We start from the raw sequence: 23,063 nt of genomic DNA on the forward strand, positions 1-23,063 counted from the left end.
AATACTCGTTTGATTGTTTGTTGCTTTTTATATATCGATTATTACAATAAACATTAAAATCGGGAAAGCCACATTTTACAGCGGGTCTAAATATTGACGGTCCGAAATGTCTCCGTGCCGAGTTGGTCCATATTTCCGCACATCTTCGTTGAGGAAGAGAATAAGGGAGACAACTGAGTACACAAAAAAAAAATAAACAGGTCTACTGACAGGTGAAGTCTAGTTATTTCAAATATAAATCTTTGCATATATCAGTCTATAAGGTTTCAATACTTTTAAAACCACAACTTAACATAGCAATGAAAAACTGCATTCAAATATCAGCTGGTATTTATCGGTATTTATTCCTTGTTTTAACACAGTTGTGAGTTAATGGTTTGGTTTTGTTTATTATTGTGTTTTTCCTTTAGGGCTTTAGTTTAAGTTTTAGTTCTAGTTTTTTCACCAAAGTGTTATAAAGAAAATTGTATATATTAAATTTGATTTAATTATTCAGCTCCCCAATGCTATTCTAATTTATTCTGTACCACAAAAAAATATTCAACATTCTAATATGACGTTTTACAAACGCTTTGAGTTACACACCTGTGGTAAAATATGAATATATTGTTTTGGCAGTTCCGATCGTACTACCACATACATTTTGTCATATGCTTTTTTTTTCTGAATTTGCTACCTGATGTCATAGAACGATGATGTAGGAATGTTAGCATTTTACCATGTTTACAGGAAAATACACGCATGTAAACCAAACAAGGAAACGTAAACAAATGATTCTTAATTAAGTTATAAGCCATGTCTTTAATACATATAAGACATACAAGTAAAATTATCACTTAAATTTATCCAAACCTATCTAAATAAGTTATTGTAAATAGTACATGTAGTATAGGTTAATAGACCACTTTCGGGTTCATCTGTCACTTGTCAATTATACATGCCTTTATGACGTCATTTACCAGATAGAGGGGGTCGCCTGTATCCCTGCACTATTTACGTTCATCAACCGTCTCAGTGATCGTCATTGTGCAGGATAAACTAGAAATAATGGTTGTTCTGTAGGTACTTAATGACAATTCCCTAATGACAGCAATGCTGATTGTCAATTTTGAGAATTCAATTTGCCTGATAATTCGTACAATATAGGAATATAGTTTTCCAACCACTCGCTCAACATTGGAATGGAAGTAATGACGCCCCTAAACGCACAAATGATGTTCACTAAAACCAGAGTTTTTGCATCGAATTCGAAAGTTGTCTATTCTGTTTTCTCCGTTCTTTTACATCTAGTGTGGGAACGGCAAATATTTGCCCTGAGTTGACCACGGGTTTGTCCTACATGCCAATATTTTACCCCTCGCTATACATGCTATAGCTCCTGGTAAAATATTTAGCATAAAGGGCTTACCCGTGGTAAAATCTGTATAAATTCAAGCCCCCCTGAATTATTTCTTAATTTATGAATTGTCTACTATAATTCACACATATGCCAGAAAATGACTTTGTCACAATGCATATATGGTAAGAACCAATTGTTCGATGTCATTGTTCACCTAGATTAACGCCAGGTTCATAATTGGTTTAACTCGTTTATTAAAAAAAATAATCGAGATTGGTGTATAAAAAGGGTTCAATCAGATGTCTCAACCACCCAATAATAAAATAAGACATCTGAATATGGGTCTGGTTGCCTGTAACCCTGTTTAACCACATGGACATACCTTTATATTATAAATATTAGATCCTGGTTGGTTCTGTTGTAATAATGTTTGCCCTTTAATAGATTTGTAATATTAACATTTGTCCTGTGTCTGTCAGCTATAGACTAATATTATTGTTCGACTTGTGACAAGTTCTGCCCCTTTTGTAATATTAAAGTTTGTCCTGTGCGTTTTGTAATATTAAAGATTGTCCTGCGTCAGTTCTGTAATATTCACTGACTGACTGTTAGTCCTGTGTCTCTTCAGTAATATTTGCTTTTGTCCTGTAAAGATAATGTTTGCCCTTTGTTCTTTCGGCCATGTTATTAAATTTCCTGTCATGCTTATGCATAAAGATCCATAAACAAGGTATAAAATAAATAGACATTTTGCTATTTGTCAATCATGACAATATATTACAGCCATTCCAATAAAATTTGATGCCTCAAATAAAAAAGAGATTGTTCTATTGTATGAAGATAATATTTCAATGTCCAAAATTCTGGGATCTTAGGTAGTAGGTTTGCAATGTGGTCTTGACGTGGTTCTAGTTTGTTATATAGATGTAACCGGAGAGCATGTATCTACTGATTCTACTCTACAAATTTATATCGTCACCACCGGGATTCAAACCCCGGTCGCCTACGTGACAGTCAGTGCGTTAACCCACTGAGCCAAAGAATCGATTCCCTAGCTCAGTTGATTAAGACTGGCTTTAAATGTTCTACCTGTACTAAGGAGGGGAAGCAACCCCGCTACACTATTCCCCCACCACAAGAGTCATCATATTATCTTTATATATATGACTCTTAACACAAACCCTGGCTAAACTCCAGATAACCATCGTGGATTTTTTAGTTGGGCGCCAAATGTAACCTGAGAGCATGTATCAACTCTACAAATTTATATCGTCACCACCAGGATTCGAACCTCAATCGCCTGCATGACAGTCAGTGCATGAACCCAGTGAGCCAAAGAATCAATTTCCTAGCTCAGTTGATTTAGACTGGCTTTATATGTTCTACCTGTACTAAGGAGAGGAAGCAACCCCGCTACATAGATTAGACCGTTGATTTTTACACATGTTAAAGCTTGCTGTTTGTTGTGAGCCTAGGATCTGTGTTGAAGGCTGTACTTTGACCTATGATGGTTTATTTTTACAAATGGTGACTTGGAGGGAGAGTTGTCTCATTGGCACATGTACCACATCTTCTTATATCTATCTATATGTACCTATATGAATGGTTAGTGTTTTATGAGTAATGAATTAATGTGTCATGCATATCAGGAACAAACAAAGGGAAAACAGAAATATTAAAAGAACACAGAGCAAATATAAAATTACTGAATTGGTGATTTAATAATGATTCTGATTATAATGAAAGTAACAACTACAATGTAAGTCATGTATGTAAAGTAAACTAGTAAGCTTGGAATTTGAAAAAACAATGAAATGTAAAAGGAAATGCAAATATATAAGTTTATTATCACAGTATGACAGTTATCATGGTTATCAGTGTTTAGTATGACAGTTATCATGGTTATCAGAGTATGACAGTTATCATGGTTATCACAGTATGACAGTTATCATGGTTATTACAGTATGACAGTTATCATGGTTATCAGAGTTATCATGGTTATCAGAGTTTATTATCACAGTATGACAGCTATCATGGTTATCAGAGTTTATTATCACAGTATGACAGCTATCATGGTTATCAGAGTTTATTATCACAGTATGACAGCTATCATGGTTATCAGAGTTTATTATCACAGTATGACAGTTATCATGCATGGTTATCAGAGTTTATTATCACAGTATGACAGTTATCATGGTTATCAGAGTTTATTATCACAGTATGACAGCTATCATGGTTATCAGAGTTTATTATCACAGTATGACAGTTATCATGGTTATCAGAGTTATCATGGTTATCAGAGTTTATTATCACAGTATGACAGTTATCATGGTTATCAGAGTTTATTATCACAGTATGACAGCTATCATGGTTATCAGAGTTTATTATCACAGTATGACAGTTATCATGGTTATCAGAGTTTATTATCACAGTATGACAGCTATCATGGTTATCAGAGTTTATTATCACAGTATGACAGTTATCATGGTTATCAGAGTTTATTATCACAGTATGACATACAGTTATCATGCATGGTTATCAGAGTTTATTATCACAGTATGACAGTTATCATTGTTATCAGAGTTCTCATATTTTCATGTCACAGTATGACAGTTACCATGGTTATCAGAGTTCTCATATTTACATGTATGTGTTTTGTAATTTGGATAAGATAATTTTACAGCATGTTCAAAGTTCAAAGAACTATTAACAAATGAACAAAAACATCTTACTTTCATTATTAAATCGCCAAATCCAATAAAAATATTATTGAGATCAAAAACATGAATTTAATTTGTAGTATTTCCTACATATATTCTAATGGGCACTGTGTATATCTCTATCATGTTTTAAAAAAAATCCAGCTTTTCAAATGCTACCATTAGGCTCTGGCTGTTGTGAGGTGTACTGTCCAGGAGTGCAAATGTGTTTCTGAATGTTATTTTCTTTGATTAGACATGTTAGATGTATGAAGAGGCTGATACATATAAACGTTGAGACAGAGTATCTACAATATTTGTTTTTTGTACAGGTTTATGTGAAGTAAATGAACACAGAACAAGCTTCTCACCACACCTTAGATAGATGTATGGCACCTGCAGGCTGGGGTTAAAATGAAACAAGACAACTATGTTCTGTTGTCAGTCCTTTTCTGTCTAGTTCTGGTATCAACAAATAAAGTCAGTAAGTACAAAGTATCACAATAAAAATACTTCACCTCTGTTCAGTTTATTTACAACATTAAGGGTCAAGAAAAAAGTAAGCAGACAATGAATTAAAACAGCAATACAAGATCAGTTCAGACCAGATGGACCAATCTTAAAATCATGAACAATATCAATACAGTTAACATGGTTAAGACCCATTTTCTTTCATCCTATGCTTTATGCTCATTTTAACATGGGTAGGCATATTTGTTAATAATTATATATAGAGTGTAAGCCAGTTGTAAAATATAATGTCTTTCCATGTTAAAATGAGAATAGAGCATGGCATGATAGAATTATTTCCATTCTTATAGCATGTATAAGATAATTCAGAACTTTTGCACTTCAAAGAAGATCTATTAGACATGTCTGAAAGGCAGACATTTAGAATTGGTGAAGCACATTCATTTAAGAAAACCATTTGTTTCACAATTGATAAATTGATTTTAACATGTAAAAAAATACCTTTTAGCTGTAATATCACCGAATCATGGTACGTCACATCTGGTTGTATACGAAAATACATGTAGGTTGAAAAAAAATATTCCCTTGAATTTGACGGTTGTAGGTAATTAATCCTCCATTTTATTGCAGTAAAAGATTTCTGTGTCATAAACATAAAACGTCTTGGGTATTTCAAAGCACCATTATTTTTTTATTTGATATTTCTATAGAATATTTTGTAATCTTGAGGTTACATGGTGACTTAACCTTGTACACAGATAAAATAAGTGGAGAAATTTGATTGGTTAACTTCCAGTGATGGTTATTTACTTATATGCAATGAAATGTTATGTGAATTTTTTTCTATAGTACTGGACAGGATAAAACTTTACTCATGCCAAGTATTTCTTTATTTGAAACAAAGATAAATTCTACACACATTTTTTTGAAAAGTGCAAATTAAACAAAGACTAATAGGGGAATATCAATGGTGGTATTACACCTAGAATTATTTTACAATTCATGTTAATTGTGACATCACACAAATGCACCCCATGTTCTATTGGAATTAGAAAATTTAGGCTGTCACGTTAGAATCTTAAACTTGATTTTCATGCAGTTCAGAAATTTCGTGTATTTATATATACAACATAAATAACTTATAACATAAACAGTCACATGATTCAGAATATCTGTTCAATATCACCATTTCATATTTTAAGATGTAACAGAGAATTGGAAGAAACCGGATAAAATATGTAAAATGGAAAGTTTTGCCAATGAAAGTCTCTTTTTAACAAAATAACTTAATAAATATATATATAACTATATATGTATATGTCCTATGAAATTCTCAAAGGGGTCAAAACAAATGTGACAATATAATTTGTTTTCCCAGAGTCAATAAAAGTTGAAAATTTACCACAATGGCAACAAGTATTTATCAACCACACAACCTGGAATGGACAGTACATTTATAACAAGACGTCATATGCATGTCGTATGGGCATACACTCAGTAGATGGTAAAGTTACAGCTTCACTGGTGGACAGTGCTACACATATTGACATGACAGGTATATATACATATTTATGATCAGTAGGACAGCAGAAGAACTTATTAATCCATAAACATTACCATATGTTCTTCAACAAATTTGGACAAGCACATAATTATAAATACTGAGCATAAACAGGTTCCAGGTTGAAGATGAATCCAATATTGATACCAATAGTATATATATCATGTATATGTCACATGTAGTTTTTCGGTTGTAGTAAGAAATTTTGGACATGTTCAAACAGAAGGATTTTGAAAGCAGAGAAAATTCTGCACCTTAAATCAGCATGGTTTATCAGACGAAAATACGAAAAACTAAAAATCCAGGCTAAAAATAACTTTATTTTTTAACAAAATTTGAGGGTATGTTCTAGTGTATACAGAAAATAAGCAAATTGAGGTCTATTAAAGACAGTTTGGTTGTTTTCGATATTGAGATTACTACTTAGTGGTTCTCATTGGGGTGACACAGGATTGCTGATTTTTTGTAAGGGTGATACGTGAAAGTCAAATTATTGTGCCGTGAAAATGGGAAATGAATTAGTCAAGCGGGACATGTGAAATTACAAATAAATGAGAATTGCCTAAATACATAGTGTAAGCGGGATACGGGAATCTGACAAAACAGTAAGCCAGATCCGGGATCAGAACCCCCCAATGGGACCCCCTACTTAGAAGAGATGATTTGATTGGTCTTTGATATTGAGATAAAGTCTGAATAGAGGGCAATGTAGATAGGGAGAAGGAAGTGGCATGTTTTGCTAATAGAATATTATCCTGATATCTATAGAAATAAATAATGTGAATAAAGTACATTGTTGTACTAAAGTATAAAACAAATTTACATTTATTATTCTTGATTTTAATTTAGAACACTCAAAAACCTGTTTATTTAGAATAGATAATTTGGTTCAGACAAAATAAAGTTTTAAAAAAAAAATGGAAATAAATAACTAATAATTTGTAAAGACATAGTACATGAAGTATGAGAATATGATTATTGTGTTTAAGGTTACTCAGTTTTTGGTAAAGTGATATTTAACAAGACAACTACTTACCAATCCAGTGAGAGATTCTCAGGATCATTCCAGCTTGCAGGTCATGTACAGTGGGTACCTAGTCATAAATACTGGATGTATACAGCAAATGTTACCATACCAACAGATAAACCTTTTACATTGTTCAAGTTCATGAGTCATACAGGTGGGTAGTTTATAGAGGGTAAATGTTTTCTTCTGTTATTTGAAATCAGTTGACTCAAGAACACTCTACCATGTACCTTCACATTGCAACTGTGGCTTGTCATTAGTTCTCTTCTCAGTAAAAGAACATGAGCTGCATTAGATAGAAATCAACTTTATGGAAATGAATATAAATACATCTGTTGACCTATTTCAAGTTGATTAAATCTCTAAGACAAATCTGTTCCATTATCACTGAACTAGTACACTGTTTTGTTTAGGGGAAAGCAGAAGCATGTCTCTGGGTGCAAGATTTTCTTGCTGTGTTGTAGACCCATTGGTGGCCTTTGGTTGTTTTCTGCTATAAAGTCGGGTTGATGTCTCGTTGACACATTCCTCATTTCTATTCTCAATTTTATTGTATATATAAAAAAGAAGATGTGGTATGATTGCCAATGAGACAACTCACCACAAGAGACCAATGACACAGAAATTAACAGCTATAGGTCACTGTATGACTGTCAACAATGAGCTAAGTGCATATTGCATTGTCAGCTATAAAAGGCCCTGAAATCACAAAAGTTTTCTCAATTGATTTAATTACACTTCTATTTGACTATTGACCAACACACTTTGGCTAAGACAATTACACTTCTATTTGACTATTGACCAACACACTTTGGCTAAGACAATAACTCTTCTATTTGACTATTGACCAACACACTTTGGCTAAGACAATTACACTTCTATTTGACTATTGACCAACACACTTTGGCTAAGACAATAACTCTTCTATTTGACTATTGACCAACACACTTTGGCTAAGACAATTACACTTCTATTTGACTATTGACCAACACACTTTGGCTAAGACAATTACACTTCTATTTGACTATTGACCAACACACTTTGGCTAAGACAATTACTCTTCTATTTGACTATTGACCAACACACTTTGGCTAAGACAATTACACTTCTATTTGACTATTGACCAACACACTTTGGCTAAGACAATTACACTTCTATTTGACTATTGACCAACACACTTTGGCTAAGACAATTACACTTCTATTTGACTATTGACCAACACACTTTGGCTAAGACAATAACTCTTCTATTTGACTATTGACCAACACACTTTGGCTAAGACAATTACACTTCTATTTGACTATTGACCAACACACTTTGGCTAAGACAATAACACTTCTATTTGACTATTGACCAACACACTTTGGCTAAGACAATAACACTTCTATTTGACTATTGACCAACACACTTTGGCTAAGACAATTACACTTCTATTTGACTATTGACCAACACACTTTGGCTAAGACAATTACACTTCTATTTGACTATTGACCAACACACTTTGGCTAAGACAATTACACTTCTATTTGACTATTGACCAACACACTTTGGCTAACACAATAATTCTTCTATTTGACTATTGACCAACACACTTTGGCTAAGACAATTACACTTCTATTTGACTATTGACCAACACACTTTGGCTAAGACAATTACACTTCTATTTGACTATTGACCAACACACTTTGGCTAAGACAATTACACTTCTATTTGACTATTGACCAACACACTTTGGCTAAGACAATTACACTTCTATTTGACTATTGACCAACACACTTTGACTAAGACAATTACACTTCTATTTGACTATTGACCAACACACTTTGGCTAAGACAATTACACTTCTATTTGACTATTGACCAACACACTTGGGCTAAGACAATTACACTTCTATTTGACTATTGACCAACACACTTGGGCTAAGACAATTACACTTCTATTTGACTATTGACCAACACACTTTGGCTAACACAATAATTCTTCTATTTGACTATTGACCAACACACTTTGACTAAGACAATAACACTTCTATTTGACTATTGACCAACACACTTTGGCTAAGACAATAACTCTTCTATTTGACTAAGACAATAACTCTTCTATTTGACTATTGACCAACACACTTTGGCTAAGACAATTACACTTCTATTTGACTATTGACCAACACACTTTGACTAGACAATAACTCTTCTATTTGACTATTGACCGACACACTTTGGCTAAGACAATAACTCTTCTATTTGACTAAGACAATAACTCTTCTATTTGACTATTGACCAACACACTTTGGCTAAGACAATTACACTTCTATTTGACTATTGACCAACACACTTTGACTAGACAATAACTCTTCTATTTGACTATTGACCGACACACTTTGGCTAAGACAATAACTCTTCTATTTGACTAAGACAATAACTCTTCTATTTGACTATTGACCAACACACTTTGGCTAAGACAATAACTCTTCTATTTGACTATTGACCAACACACTTTGACTAGACAATAACTCTTCTATTTGACTATTGACCAACACACTTTGACTAGACAATAACTCTTCTATTTGACTATTGACCAACACACTTTGACTAGACAATAACTCTTCTATTTGACTATTGACCAACACACTTTGGCTAAGACAATAACTCTTCTATTTGACTATTGACTAACACACTTTGGCTAAGACAATTACACTTCTATTTGACTATTGACCAACACACTTTGACTAGACAATAACTCTTCTATTTGACTATTGACCAACACACTTTGACTAGACAATAACTCTTCTATTTGACTATTAACCAACACACTTTGGCTAAGACAATTACACTTCTATTTGACTATTGACCAACACACTTTGACTAGACAATAACTCTTCTATTTGACTATTGACCAACAAACTTTGACTAGACAATAACTCTTCTATTTGACTATTGACCAACACACTTTGGCTAAGACAATAACTCTTCTATTTGACTATTGACCAACACACTTTGGCTAAGACAATTACACTTCTATTTGACTATTGACCAACACACTTTGACTAGACAATAACTCTTCTATTTGACTATTGACCAACACACTTTGGCTAAGACAATTACACTTCTATTTGACTATTGACCAACACACTTTGGCTAAGACAATTACACTTCTATTTGACTATTGACCAACACACTTTGGCTAAGACAATAACTCTTCTATTTGACTATTGACCAACACACTTTGACTAAGACAATAACACTTCTATTTGACTATTGACCAACACACTTTGGCTAAGACAATTACACTTCTATTTGACTATTGACCAACACACTTTGGCTAAGACAATTACACTTCTATTTGACTATTGACCAACACACTTTGGCTAAGACAATTACACTTCTATTTGACTATTGACCAACACACTTTGGCTAAGACAATTACACTTCTATTTGACTATTGACCAACACACTTTGGCTAAGACAATTACACTTCTATTTGACTATTGACCAACACACTTTGGCTAAGACAATAACTCTTCTATTTGACTATTGACCAACACACTTTGGCTAAGACAATTACACTTCTATTTGACTATTGACCAACACACTTTGGCTAAGACAATAACTCTTCTATTTGACTATTGACCAACACACTTTGGCTAAGACAATTACACTTCTATTTGACTATTGACCAACACACTTTGGCTAAGACAATTACACTTCTATTTGACTATTGACCAACACACTTTGGCTAAGACAATTACACTTCTATTTGACTATTGACCAACACACTTTGGCTAAGACAATAACTCTTCTATTTGACTATTGACCAACACACTTTGGCTAAGACAATTACACTTCTATTTGACTATTGACCAACACACTTTGGCTAAGACAATTACACTTCTATTTGACTATTGACCAACACACTTTGGCTAAGACAATAACTCTTCTATTTGACTATTGACCAACACACTTTGGCTAAGACAATTACACTTCTATTTGACTATTGACCAACACACTTTGGCTAAGACAATAACTCTTCTATTTGACTATTGACCAACACACTTTGGCTAAGACAATTACACTTCTATTTGACTATTGACCAACACACTTTGGCTAAGACAATTACACTTCTATTTGACTATTGACCAACACACTTTGGCTAAGACAATTACACTTCTATTTGACTATTGACCAACACACTTTGGCTAAGACAATTACACTTCTATTTGACTATTGACCAACACACTTTGGCTAAGACAATTACACTTCTATTTGACTATTGACCAACACACTTTGGCTAAGACAATTACACTTCTATTTGACTATTGACCAACACACTTTGGCTAAGACAATAACTCTTCTATTTGACTATTGACCAACACACTTTGGCTAAGACAATTACACTTCTATTTGACTATTGACCAACACACTTTGGCTAAGACAATTACACTTCTATTTGACTATTGACCAACACACTTTGGCTAAGACAATAACTCTTCTATTTGACTATTGACCAACACACTTTGGCTAAGACAATTACACTTCTATTTGACTATTGACCAACACACTTTGGCTAAGACAATTACACTTCTATTTGACTATTGACCAACACACTTTGGCTAAGACAATTACACTTCTATTTGACTATTGACCAACACACTTTGGCTAAGACAATTACACTTCTATTTGACTATTGACCAACACACTTTGGCTAAGACAATAACTCTTCTATTTGACTATTGACCAACACACTTTGGCTAAGACAATTACACTTCTATTTGACTATTGACCAACACACTTTGGCTAAGACAATTACACTTCTATTTGACTATTGACCAACACACTTTGGCTAAGACAATTACACTTCTATTTGACTATTGACCAACACACTTTGGCTAAGACAATAACTCTTCTATTTGACTATTGACCAACACACTTTGGCTAAGACAATTACACTTCTATTTGACTATTGACCAACACACTTTGGCTAAGACAATTACACTTCTATTTGACTATTGACCAACACACTTTGGCTAAGACAATTACACTTCTATTTGACTATTGACCAACACACTTTGGCTAAGACAATTACACTTCTATTTGACTATTGACCAACACACTTTGACTAAGACAATAACACTTCTATTTGACTATTGACCAACACACTTTGGCTAAGACAATTACACTTCTATTTGACTATTGACCAACACACTTTGGCTAAGACAATTACACTTCTATTTGACTATTGACCAACACACTTTGGCTAAGACAATTACACTTCTATTTGACTATTGACCAACACACTTTGGCTAACACAATAATTCTTCTATTTGACTATTGACCAACACACTTTGACTAAGACAATTACACTTCTATTTGACTATTGACCAACACACTTTGGCTAAGACAATTACACTTCTATTTGACTATTGACCAACACACTTTGGCTAAGACAATTACACTTCTATTTGACTATTGACCAACACACTTTGGCTAAGACAATTACACTTCTATTTGACTATTGACCAACACACTTTGACTAAGACAATAACACTTCTATTTGACTATTGACCAACACACTTTGGCTAAGACAATTACACTTCTATTTGACTATTGACCAACACACTTTGGCTAAGACAATTACACTTCTATTTGACTATTGACCAACACACTTGGGCTAAGACAATTACACTTCTATTTGACTATTGACCAACACACTTTGGCTAACACAATAATTCTTCTATTTGACTATTGACCAACACACTTTGACTAAGACAATAACACTTCTATTTGACTATTGACCAACACACTTTGGCTAAGACAATAACTCTTCTATTTGACTAAGACAATAACTCTTCTATTTGACTATTGACCAACACACTTTGGCTAAGACAATTACACTTCTATTTGACTATTGACCAACACACTTTGACTAGACAATAACTCTTCTATTTGACTATTGACCGACACACTTTGGCTAAGACAATAACTCTTCTATTTGACTAAGACAATAACTCTTCTATTTGACTATTGACCAACACACTTTGGCTAAGACAATTACACTTCTATTTGACTATTGACCAACACACTTTGACTAGACAATAACTCTTCTATTTGACTATTGACCGACACACTTTGGCTAAGACAATAACTCTTCTATTTGACTAAGACAATAAATCTTCTATTTGACTATTGACCAACACACTTTGGCTAAGACAATAACTCTTCTATTTGACTATTGACCAACACACTTTGACTAGACAATAACTCTTCTATTTGACTATTGACCAACACACTTTGACTAGACAATAACTCTTCTATTTGACTATTGACCAACACACTTTGACTAAGACAATAACACTTCTATTTGACTATTGACCAACACACTTTGGCTAAGACAATTACACTTCTATTTGACTATTGACCAACACACTTTGGCTAAGACAATTACACTTCTATTTGACTATTGACCAACACACTTTGGCTAAGACAATAACTCTTCTATTTGACTAAGACAATAACTCTTCTATTTTACTATTGACCAACACACTTTGGCTAAGACAATTACACTTCTATTTGACTATTGACCAACACACTTTGACTAGACAATAACTCTTCTATTTGACTATTGACCGACACACTTTGGCTAAGACAATAACTCTTCTATTTGACTAAGACAATAACTCTTCTATTTGACTATTGACCTACACACTTTGGCTAAGACAATAACTCTTCTATTTGACTAAGACAATAACTCTTCTATTTGACTAAGACAATAACTCTTCTATTTGACTATTGACCAACACACTTTGGCTAAGACAATAACTCTTCTATTTGACTATTGACCAACACACTTTGACTAAGACAATAACACTTCTATTTGACTATTGACCAACACACTTTGGCTAAGACAATAACTCTTCTATTTGACTAAGACAATAACTCTTCTATTTTACTATTGACCAACACACTTTGGCTAAGACAATTACACTTCTATTTGACTATTGACCAACACACTTTGACTAGACAATAACTCTTCTATTTGACTATTGACCGACACACTTTGGCTAAGACAATAACTCTTCTATTTGACTAAGACAATAACTCTTCTATTTGACTATTGACCAACACACTTTGGCTAAGACAATAACTCTTCTATTTGACTATTGACCAACACACTTTGACTAGACAATAACTCTTCTATTTGACTATTGACCAACACACTTTGACTAGACAATAACTCTTCTATTTGACTATTGACCAACACACTTTGACTAGACAATAACTCTTCTATTTGACTATTGACCAACACACTTTGGCTAAGACAATAACTCTTCTATTTGACTATTGACCAACACACTTTGGCTAAGACAATTACACTTCTATTTGACTATTGACCAACACACTTTGACTAGACAATAACTCTTCTATTTGACTATTGACCAACACACTTTGACTAGACAATAACTCTTCTATTTGACTATTGACCAACACACTTTGACTAGACAATAACTCTTCTATTTGACTATTGACCAACACACTTTGGCTAAGACAATAACTCTTCTATTTGACTATTGACCAACACACTTTGGCTAAGACAATTACACTTCTATTTGACTATTGACCAACACACTTTGACTAGACAATAACTCTTCTATTTGACTATTGACCAACACACTTTGACTAGACAATAATTCTTCTATTTGACTATTGACCAACACACTTTGGCTAAGACAATTACACTTCTATTTGACTATTGACCAACACACTTTGACTAGACAATAACTCTTCTATTTGAGTATTGACCAACACACTTTGACTAGACAATAACTCTTCTATTTGAGTATTGACCAACACACTTTGACTAGACAATAACTCTTCTATTTGACTATTGACCAACACACTTTGACTAGACAATAACTCTTCTATTTGACTATTGACCAACACACTTTGACTAGACAATAACTCTTCTATTTGACTATTGACCAACACACTTTGGCTAAGACAATAACTCTTCTATTTGACTATTGACCAACACACTTTGGCTAAGACAATTACACTTCTATTTGACTATTGACCAACACACTTTGACTAGACAATAACTCTTCTATTTGACTATTGACCAACACACTTTGACTAGACAATAACTCTTCTATTTGACTATTGACCAACACACTTTGGCTAAGACAATTACACTTCTATTTGACTATTGACCAACACACTTTGACTAGACAATAACTCTTCTATTTGAGTATTGACCAACACACTTTGACTAGACAATAACTCTTCTATTTGACTATTGACCAACACACTTTGACTAGACAATAACTCTTCTATTTGACTTTTGACCAACACACTTTGGCTAAAACAATTACACTTCTATTTGACTATTGACCAACACACTTTGACTAGACAATAACTCTTCTATTTGACTATTGACCAACACACTTTGACTAGACAATAACTCTTCTATTTGACTATTGACCAACACACTTTGACTAGACAATAACTCTTCTATTTGACTATTGACCAACACACTTTGGCTAAGACAATTACACTTCTAATTGACTATTGACCAACACACTTTGACTAGACAATAACTCTTCTATTTGACTATTGACCAACACACTTTGGCTAAGACAATAACTCTTCTATTTGACTATTGACCAACACACTTTGGCTAAGACAATAACTCTTCTATTTGACTATTGACCAACACACTTTGGCTAAGACAATAACTCTTCTATTTGACTATTGACCAACACACTTTGGCTAAGACAATAACTCTTCTATTTGACTATTGACCAACACACTTTGGCTAAGACAATTACACTTCTATTTGACTATTGACCAACACACTTTGGCTAAGACAATTACACTTCTATTTGACTATTGACCAACACACTTTGGCTAAGACAATTACACTTCTATTTGACTATTGACCAACACACTTTGGCTAAGACAATTACATTTCTATTTGACTATTGACCAACACACTTTGGCTAAGACAATTACACTTCTATTTGACTATAGACCAACACACTTTGGCTAAGACAATAACTCTTCTATTTGACTAAGACAATTACACTTCTATTGGCTAAGACAATTACACTTCTATTTGACTATTGACCAACACACTTTGACTAAAACAATTACACTTCTATTTGACTATTGACCAACACACTTTGGCTAAGACAATTACACTTCTATTAGACTATTGACCAACACACTTTGGCTAAGACAATTACACTTCTATTTGACTATTGACCAACACACTTTGGCTAAGACAATTACACTTCTATTGACTAAGACAATTACACTTCTATTTGACTATTGACCAACACACTTTGGCTAAGACAATTACACTTCTATTGACTAAGACAATTACACTTCTATTTGACTAATCAATTACACTTCTATTTGGCTAAGACAATTACACTTCTATTTGACTATTGACCAACACACTTTGGCTAAGACAATTACACTTCTATTTGACTATTGACCAACACACTTTGACTAAGACAATTACACTTCTATTTGACTTTTGCACTTATCCATGCAATGTAAGCATCAGTTGACAATATTACCAGAATCTTTAATAGTACCTACAGAAATAAAAGAACTTCTTGTTCCAATTATTTTTCGCATGAACACATATTTTTTATGTTTATATTTTTATTGCATTTTGTGAATTTCAGAGAAAACTACTGTAGAAGCAGAAGGTTCAAGAACTACATCTATAGTTTTGGGGGTTGTGTTTTCATTGGCCATCTTAGGGGTTGTTCTTATGGCTGGTGCAATGATATGGTCGTACAGAAAAGGACTGCTTCGACATATTCCACTTAGTTATAGAACATTTAAAAATCCTAAAGAAGAAAGACGAGCCTCATTTGATTCCAGGGAGGAAACAGTACATATATGATACAGTGCAATGTTAGATAAACCACAGATACTTCTACCAAATCTACACTATAAAGTGTCATGAGGGATTTGTCTTGCTAACATATAATTTCTGTAAAATCCTGGTAACATCTCCTAGTATAAAGGAAAAGGTTCAGTAAGACCCCTTTTTGGCCCAAAAATATAACAGTTTTACCACATTGTGAAAATATAATCTTTTAGCTATTTACTGAAAAGTAGAATGCTTCTGCTACATAAATATGGGCAGTTTTTGACAATACAATGCACATATTATATATCGGGTACTAGCATCATTAAGTCATGCTAAATCACTGAAATCTTCACAATTTTAGCATTTTATTTAAATTTTAGATGGTTTCTGTCTTAAATGAAAGTGGCCGTATTCGTGTTCATTCATAATATTGAAATGTAATTTGTATTATAATATATAAAGGTTGAAGATGAACACGGATGTGGCCACTTTCAATTTTGACAAAAAACATCTGAAAAGTAACGTTTTCTGGCATATTTGATACATTTTTCATATTTAAGCTTGAATCGGAGCGTTTTTAATGACTAAATCAGTTAAAATCTTTCACATAAACTAATTCAATCAATTGAAATAGACACTGAAGTGTTGAAAAAATGTCCAAAATCTTTTGTTAGATGAACCTGAAATTTGAGGCCAAAATCGGCCCTTACCAGACCTACTCCTTTGGTTTTTAAGAAAGATCAGAACTAAAGACAAGCATAGCCCAAAAATAAGTCTATTGAAAAGGATTTATACTGTTTAAGATTATCAACTTAACCTAAAATAGGTGGACAATAACACTTTACTATATAATACATAGAGAATAATACATGTATGGCAAAATCCGTATCATATGCCGTATCATCCCGAGACACCAATATCAGCCAGAGAAGCTTGCATAAATTAAAACGGTTGTAAAAAATATAATAAAAAAAAAATGAGTAGGGATGTGATAAAGGGTGCGATAAAGGGTAGGGGTGTGATTAAAAGTGTGATAAAGGGTATGATAAAGGGTGCGCATCAAAGTGCGCGATATGGATTAAACAGCAGGCTATTTATCAAATATTCAAAACTACTGTATTTACTACTAAATGTATGATAAATGTATATACAGATATAAGTGCTTCAAACACATTCAATGATATAAAGTGTTATTTACATTTATGTGTAAATTCTAAGTAAATTTGTATTATTATGGAGTTTTCATCTCTCTGTAACAGATTACTACATACTTAACAATTGTTTATACATGTTCTGTAAATTAATTTTAATTTATTTTACATTTAATTTTTTTTTATCCTAGCACATATAATTTTACATACCAATAAGAAAACCTTCTAAAGGTTGTTTTGTGATTGAAAACATGTAAACTCTAAATACCATGAATTTAATGCTTAAATTAATGCAAAAATTGTTATAACTTTCAGTATTATTGCGGTTTGTAATGAAATTTAAATTCAATGCATCAAAGACTAATGGTGGAAATAAGGAGATTGACTAATCTTTTGCTTATAACAGAGATATTTATTTAAGAATACTAAAGCCCTCTTGTTCTTACTTGGAGAGAAATTTTGTAAATACAGTTATCTCATTTAAAAAACTAGTATTATACTACAGTTAAACTTGCCTTAAGGACCACCTGAATTGAACGACCACCTGTTGTTAGCCTCCAAATATATTTCCCTATATAATAAAAGGTTTGTAAAAAGTGTGTTAAAGTAAATGAACCAATATATGATGTGTAAACAAGACCATTTCAATTTTGCTCTTGGTTTTATTTTCTGTTGACTTGCTTCTGCTCTCATTATTGTTGTAAAATGCAACAACAGATAAATTAAGTTCATCTGAACAGTAAAATATTTCAGAGTTGATAAAATTATAGCAATTTTTTAAACTATTTAATTTGAGGTAGAGAGTATATGCAGCACTGTTCTTACTTTTACTGAATTAAACACACATTTAAATGTATGGTAACTGTTTGATGTATTTAATGTGATTTCTGTTTTGTTTGATTAAGGGATGATTTATATTTTTATTACATACGATCATTGATTGACCAAAAAGTTGTATAAAATAGTAGAAATACAAATTATTGTGAATATGTACACCAAAATGTAATACCTCTTTTATCCTGGTAATGAAAAATATATAACATTTATGCTAAATATAAAGTGAAAACAGGATGAAAATATATATCACAGAGAATTAGTTCCCTTGATTTAGCTCACCTGGTCCGAAGGGCCAAGTGAGCTTTTCTCATCACTTTGCGTCCAGCGTCCGGCATCGTCGTTGTAGTCATCTGTCGTCGTTAGCTTTTACAAAAATCTTCTCCTCTGAAACTACTTGGCCAAATTAAACCAAACTTGGCCACAATCATCATTGGGGTATCTAGTTTAAAAAATGTGTGGCGTGACCCGGCCAACCAACCAAGATGGCCGCCATGGCTAAAAATAGAACATAGGGGTAAAATGTAGAATTTGGCCTATAACTCTGAAACAAAAGCATTTAGAGCAAATCTGACATGGGGTAAAATTATTTATCAGGTACAGATCTATCTGCCCTGAAATTTACAGAGGAAACATACAACCGGTTGTTTGTCTATTATCTTGAATATTATTATAGATAGAAATAAACTGTAACAGCAATATTGTTCAGCAAAGTAAGATCTACAAATAAGTTGATATGACTAAAATGGTCAAATGACCCCTTAAGGAGTTATTGCCCTTTATAGTCATTTTTTACCATTTTTTCGTAATTTTTTCTAATCTTTTACAAAAATCTTCTCCTCTAAAACTACTGTTCCAAATTTAACCATACTTGGCCTTAATCATCATTGAGGTATTTAGTTTGAAAAATGTGTGCAGTGACCCAGCCAACCATCCGAGATGGACGCCATGGCGAAAAATAGAACATAGGGGTAAAATGTAGATTTTGGCTTATAACTCTGAAACCAAAGCCTTAAGAGCAATTCAAATATGGGGATAAATTGTTTTGCAAGTCAAGATCTATCTGCCCTGAAATTTTCAGATGAATCCAACAACGATTTGTTGGGTTGCTGACCCTGAATTGGAAATTTTGCTGTTTTTGGTTATTATCCTGAATATTATTATAGATGGAGATAAACTGTAAACAGCAATAATGTTCAGCAAAGTAGGATCCACAAATAAGTCAATATGACCAAAAAGGTCAGTTGACCCCTTTAGGAGTTATTGCCCTTTATAGTCAATTTTTAATAATTTTGTAAATTTTTGTAAATTTTAACAAAATATTTTTCTCTTTTACTAATGGGCCAAGTTCATTATAAATTGAGATAATTGTAAGAAGCAAGAATGTTCAGTTAAGTAAGATCTACAAACACATTACCATCACCAAAACACAATTTTGTCATGAATCCATCTGTGTCTTTGTTTAATATGCACATAGACCAAGGTGAGCGACACAGGCTCTTAAGTCAAAGACTTGAGCAAAAAGTGGTGAATTAAGAGAAATTCATTAACATTCTAAAGATCAGTTACATACATAATAGTTTTATATATTAGAACATAATGGGATATACACTTCTAATTGTAATGTATATATGGAGTAAGGTATTCAGGAAAAAGAAATCATGTTGCATCCATATAAACACATTCAGTTGTATTTTCATGTGGATCAAAACTGTGCAGTACTTGCCCAATATATGTTTTGTTATTCCAAAACAATGGTACAATAAATGATTGTACTATATATATATAATAGTATCAATAATATTGCAGACTTGGGTAAGAGATCAGCAAAAATATCAATAGTCTAGTCAAACTCAGTTTTAACCTCAATCAAATTGCAACAGAATTTTGTTTTAGTTATAATCTATAGTATTAAGCCCTAAATATACACACAAAAAAAGTCCCATAAAATATAACTTGAGGAAAACTTTAAATCATGATTTTTGATTTACTATGGAAATTAACATTGGAAGGGGAGATAACTTTGCAAAAATAAATCTTTTTTTGTCAGTTTTTGTTGTTGATTTTCCTAAAATTTATGTAAAGTATGATACTTTGATGGCGTTATAAGTTAGTATTGGACTATATTATATAATCTTCTGCTCATGAAATGTACAAAACCGAAGTGTTATGGGTATTTTTATTTTTTTTGTGCCTTTTTCATCAAAGAAATTGCAAATTTGTGGCTCAGTGACCATTCTGAAAAAATAAAAATTTGGTATTGTTTATATCTGTATTTTATATTTGTTGAGCATCTACCTTCTTTAAAGAAACTTTAAACCACAAAAAGAAGAATGATGCTTAATTGTTTTTATCAAATTTGAGATTCTTTACCTTGACATATTTAAAAATTCAATAAATGGTCATCTAATGAATTAGGAAATCTTGATTGTAGCTCGATAAAAGATACAAAAACACCTTTAGAGTTGTTTGTTATATTCTAAAGACGGCTTAAATATTAAGAATCAATACATTCTGTTGAATAGAAGCGGTAAAGTTATAATTTTGTATCAATTTTTATTGATATTTCTGCCTTTTTTGCAAAGTTATCTCCCTTTTCAATACAAATCTCCATAGGAATTTTAAATCATGATTTTTTAGTCTTCCTCAAGTAAGATTTTATGGGACTTTTTTCTGTGTATATTTGAGGTATAATGCTAAAGATTCAAACTTAAAAGTCTTCTGTTGCAATTGCTTTAAGGTTAGGGTCAAATTTATGCTAAATTGACTGGACTACAAAGGATCAAAGGAAAATAGTACAAAGTGCTGATTAAATATTGTTTTGTGCTTTTAGAATAGTAAGCTTACAGATTTAATTATTTTTAATTTATGCAATATTTTTATATTATTTTTGTAGATAATTTAAGTTTAAAGGTTATCATATTTTGTCTATAAGGTCTGATTGTAGGTCTGATACTAAGGACTTCAATGTTAACGAGTGCATAATATATACAGGTATATAACAGGTTAGACATGTTAGAAGAGCATTTTATGAGTTTATGCTTCACGATTGAAGTTTTTTTTGTGTCTTTTTGACTTATTGTAATAATTTTTTTTATATACATGTTTAAGTTTAAAATATGTTTTTGGGCTGATAAATAGCATATTATTCAGTGATATATGATAATACAGGGAAGACATTTCTGTCAATGTTCTGTGATTTTTCATTAATGCTTTTTTTGCAGTGAAAGGTCAATATTCAGGTAATTGATAATTTTATGGTTTGCTTCTGCTAATGGATATTAGAATCGAAAGACCATTGATCAATTCACAAAGCCTTCTAGTTTTGCAGCTGTTAATAAGATGTATTGACCCATGTTGTTGTAATTGTTGTGTATCTTTATGTGTACCCTTTACTTTGTACCCATAAGGTACATGTTGATTTATTTTGCTTTTTACACATGTGGTACATATATGGTACATATAGCTCTGTACACATATGGTACATATAGCTTTGTTCACATATGGTACACATAGCTTTGTATACATAGGATACATAAAGACATGTTTTACTGAGAAAATGTTACTACTGACTGTGATTATTTTAACATTCCTTCGAGAATTATTTGATTATTATTTTTTTTATTGTGAATCTCTAATCGAAGAATAAAAACATATCTTGTGTTTTATGCTTTTATAATGAAGATATTTTAAATAAAATCATCTTTTTTTATATATTTTGTTAGTTAGATTTCATACAGACCACACTTGATATTTCCCTTTCTATCCATTTTTCAAATTTTAAATTTTCTGACAGAATTGTGTATGCAAAAAATTGTTCCACAACTTAGTATACTTTGCCTGCAATGATACAAATAATTTTTACAAATAATATTATTTTTTCTCCTGTCGGTTTGTCCACCCATGTTTTAATTTATCACTTACAACAAACATTCTATGAAACAATGAATTTTAATTTTATCATCACAACCCTGTTATTAATGATAACATAGTTCAACAACTTTTTATTTGTTATCACCTTCCTGAGAGGCGTTAGTTAAGATTTTATTGGAATATCCTTACTCTTATTATATAAATGCCTTTGAATTTAAAGTATTTGTTT

At 32.4% G+C, this 23,063-nt stretch overlaps 1 protein-coding gene across 1 annotated transcript; it reads left to right on the forward strand.

Moving 5' to 3' along the window:
- The first annotated feature begins 123 nt into the window (after positions 1-123).
- Positions 124-22,409, forward strand: LOC139517988 (uncharacterized). Its single transcript, XM_071309576.1, has 5 exons — positions 124-212; positions 4,371-4,522; positions 5,888-6,064; positions 7,060-7,251; positions 16,783-22,409. Exons 2-5 carry the CDS (start codon positions 4,453-4,455, stop codon positions 17,004-17,006), a joined length of 663 nt encoding a protein of 220 aa, XP_071165677.1. The 5' UTR covers positions 124-212; positions 4,371-4,452; the 3' UTR covers positions 17,007-22,409.
- The last annotated feature ends 654 nt before the right edge of the window (positions 22,410-23,063 follow it).

This window comes from Mytilus edulis, chromosome 3 (assembly GCF_963676685.1).
Source record: "Mytilus edulis chromosome 3, xbMytEdul2.2, whole genome shotgun sequence".
Classification (NCBI taxonomy): Eukaryota; Metazoa; Mollusca; class Bivalvia; order Mytilida; family Mytilidae; genus Mytilus; species Mytilus edulis.

What these genes read in the sequence shown, in the direction of transcription:
- LOC139517988 (XM_071309576.1), top strand. Translation starts at nt 4,453, where the DNA reads ATGAAACAAGACAACTATGTTCTGTTGTCAGTCCTTTTCTGTCTAGTT. An exon ending in TACACATATTGACATGACAG is followed by an intron (nt 6,065 to 7,059) that starts GTATATATACAT and finishes ATTGTGTTTAAG; the next exon opens with GTTACTCAGTTTTTGGTAAA. An exon ending in CAAGTTCATGAGTCATACAG is followed by an intron (nt 7,252 to 16,782) that starts GTGGGTAGTTTA and finishes TGTGAATTTCAG; the next exon opens with AGAAAACTACTGTAGAAGCA.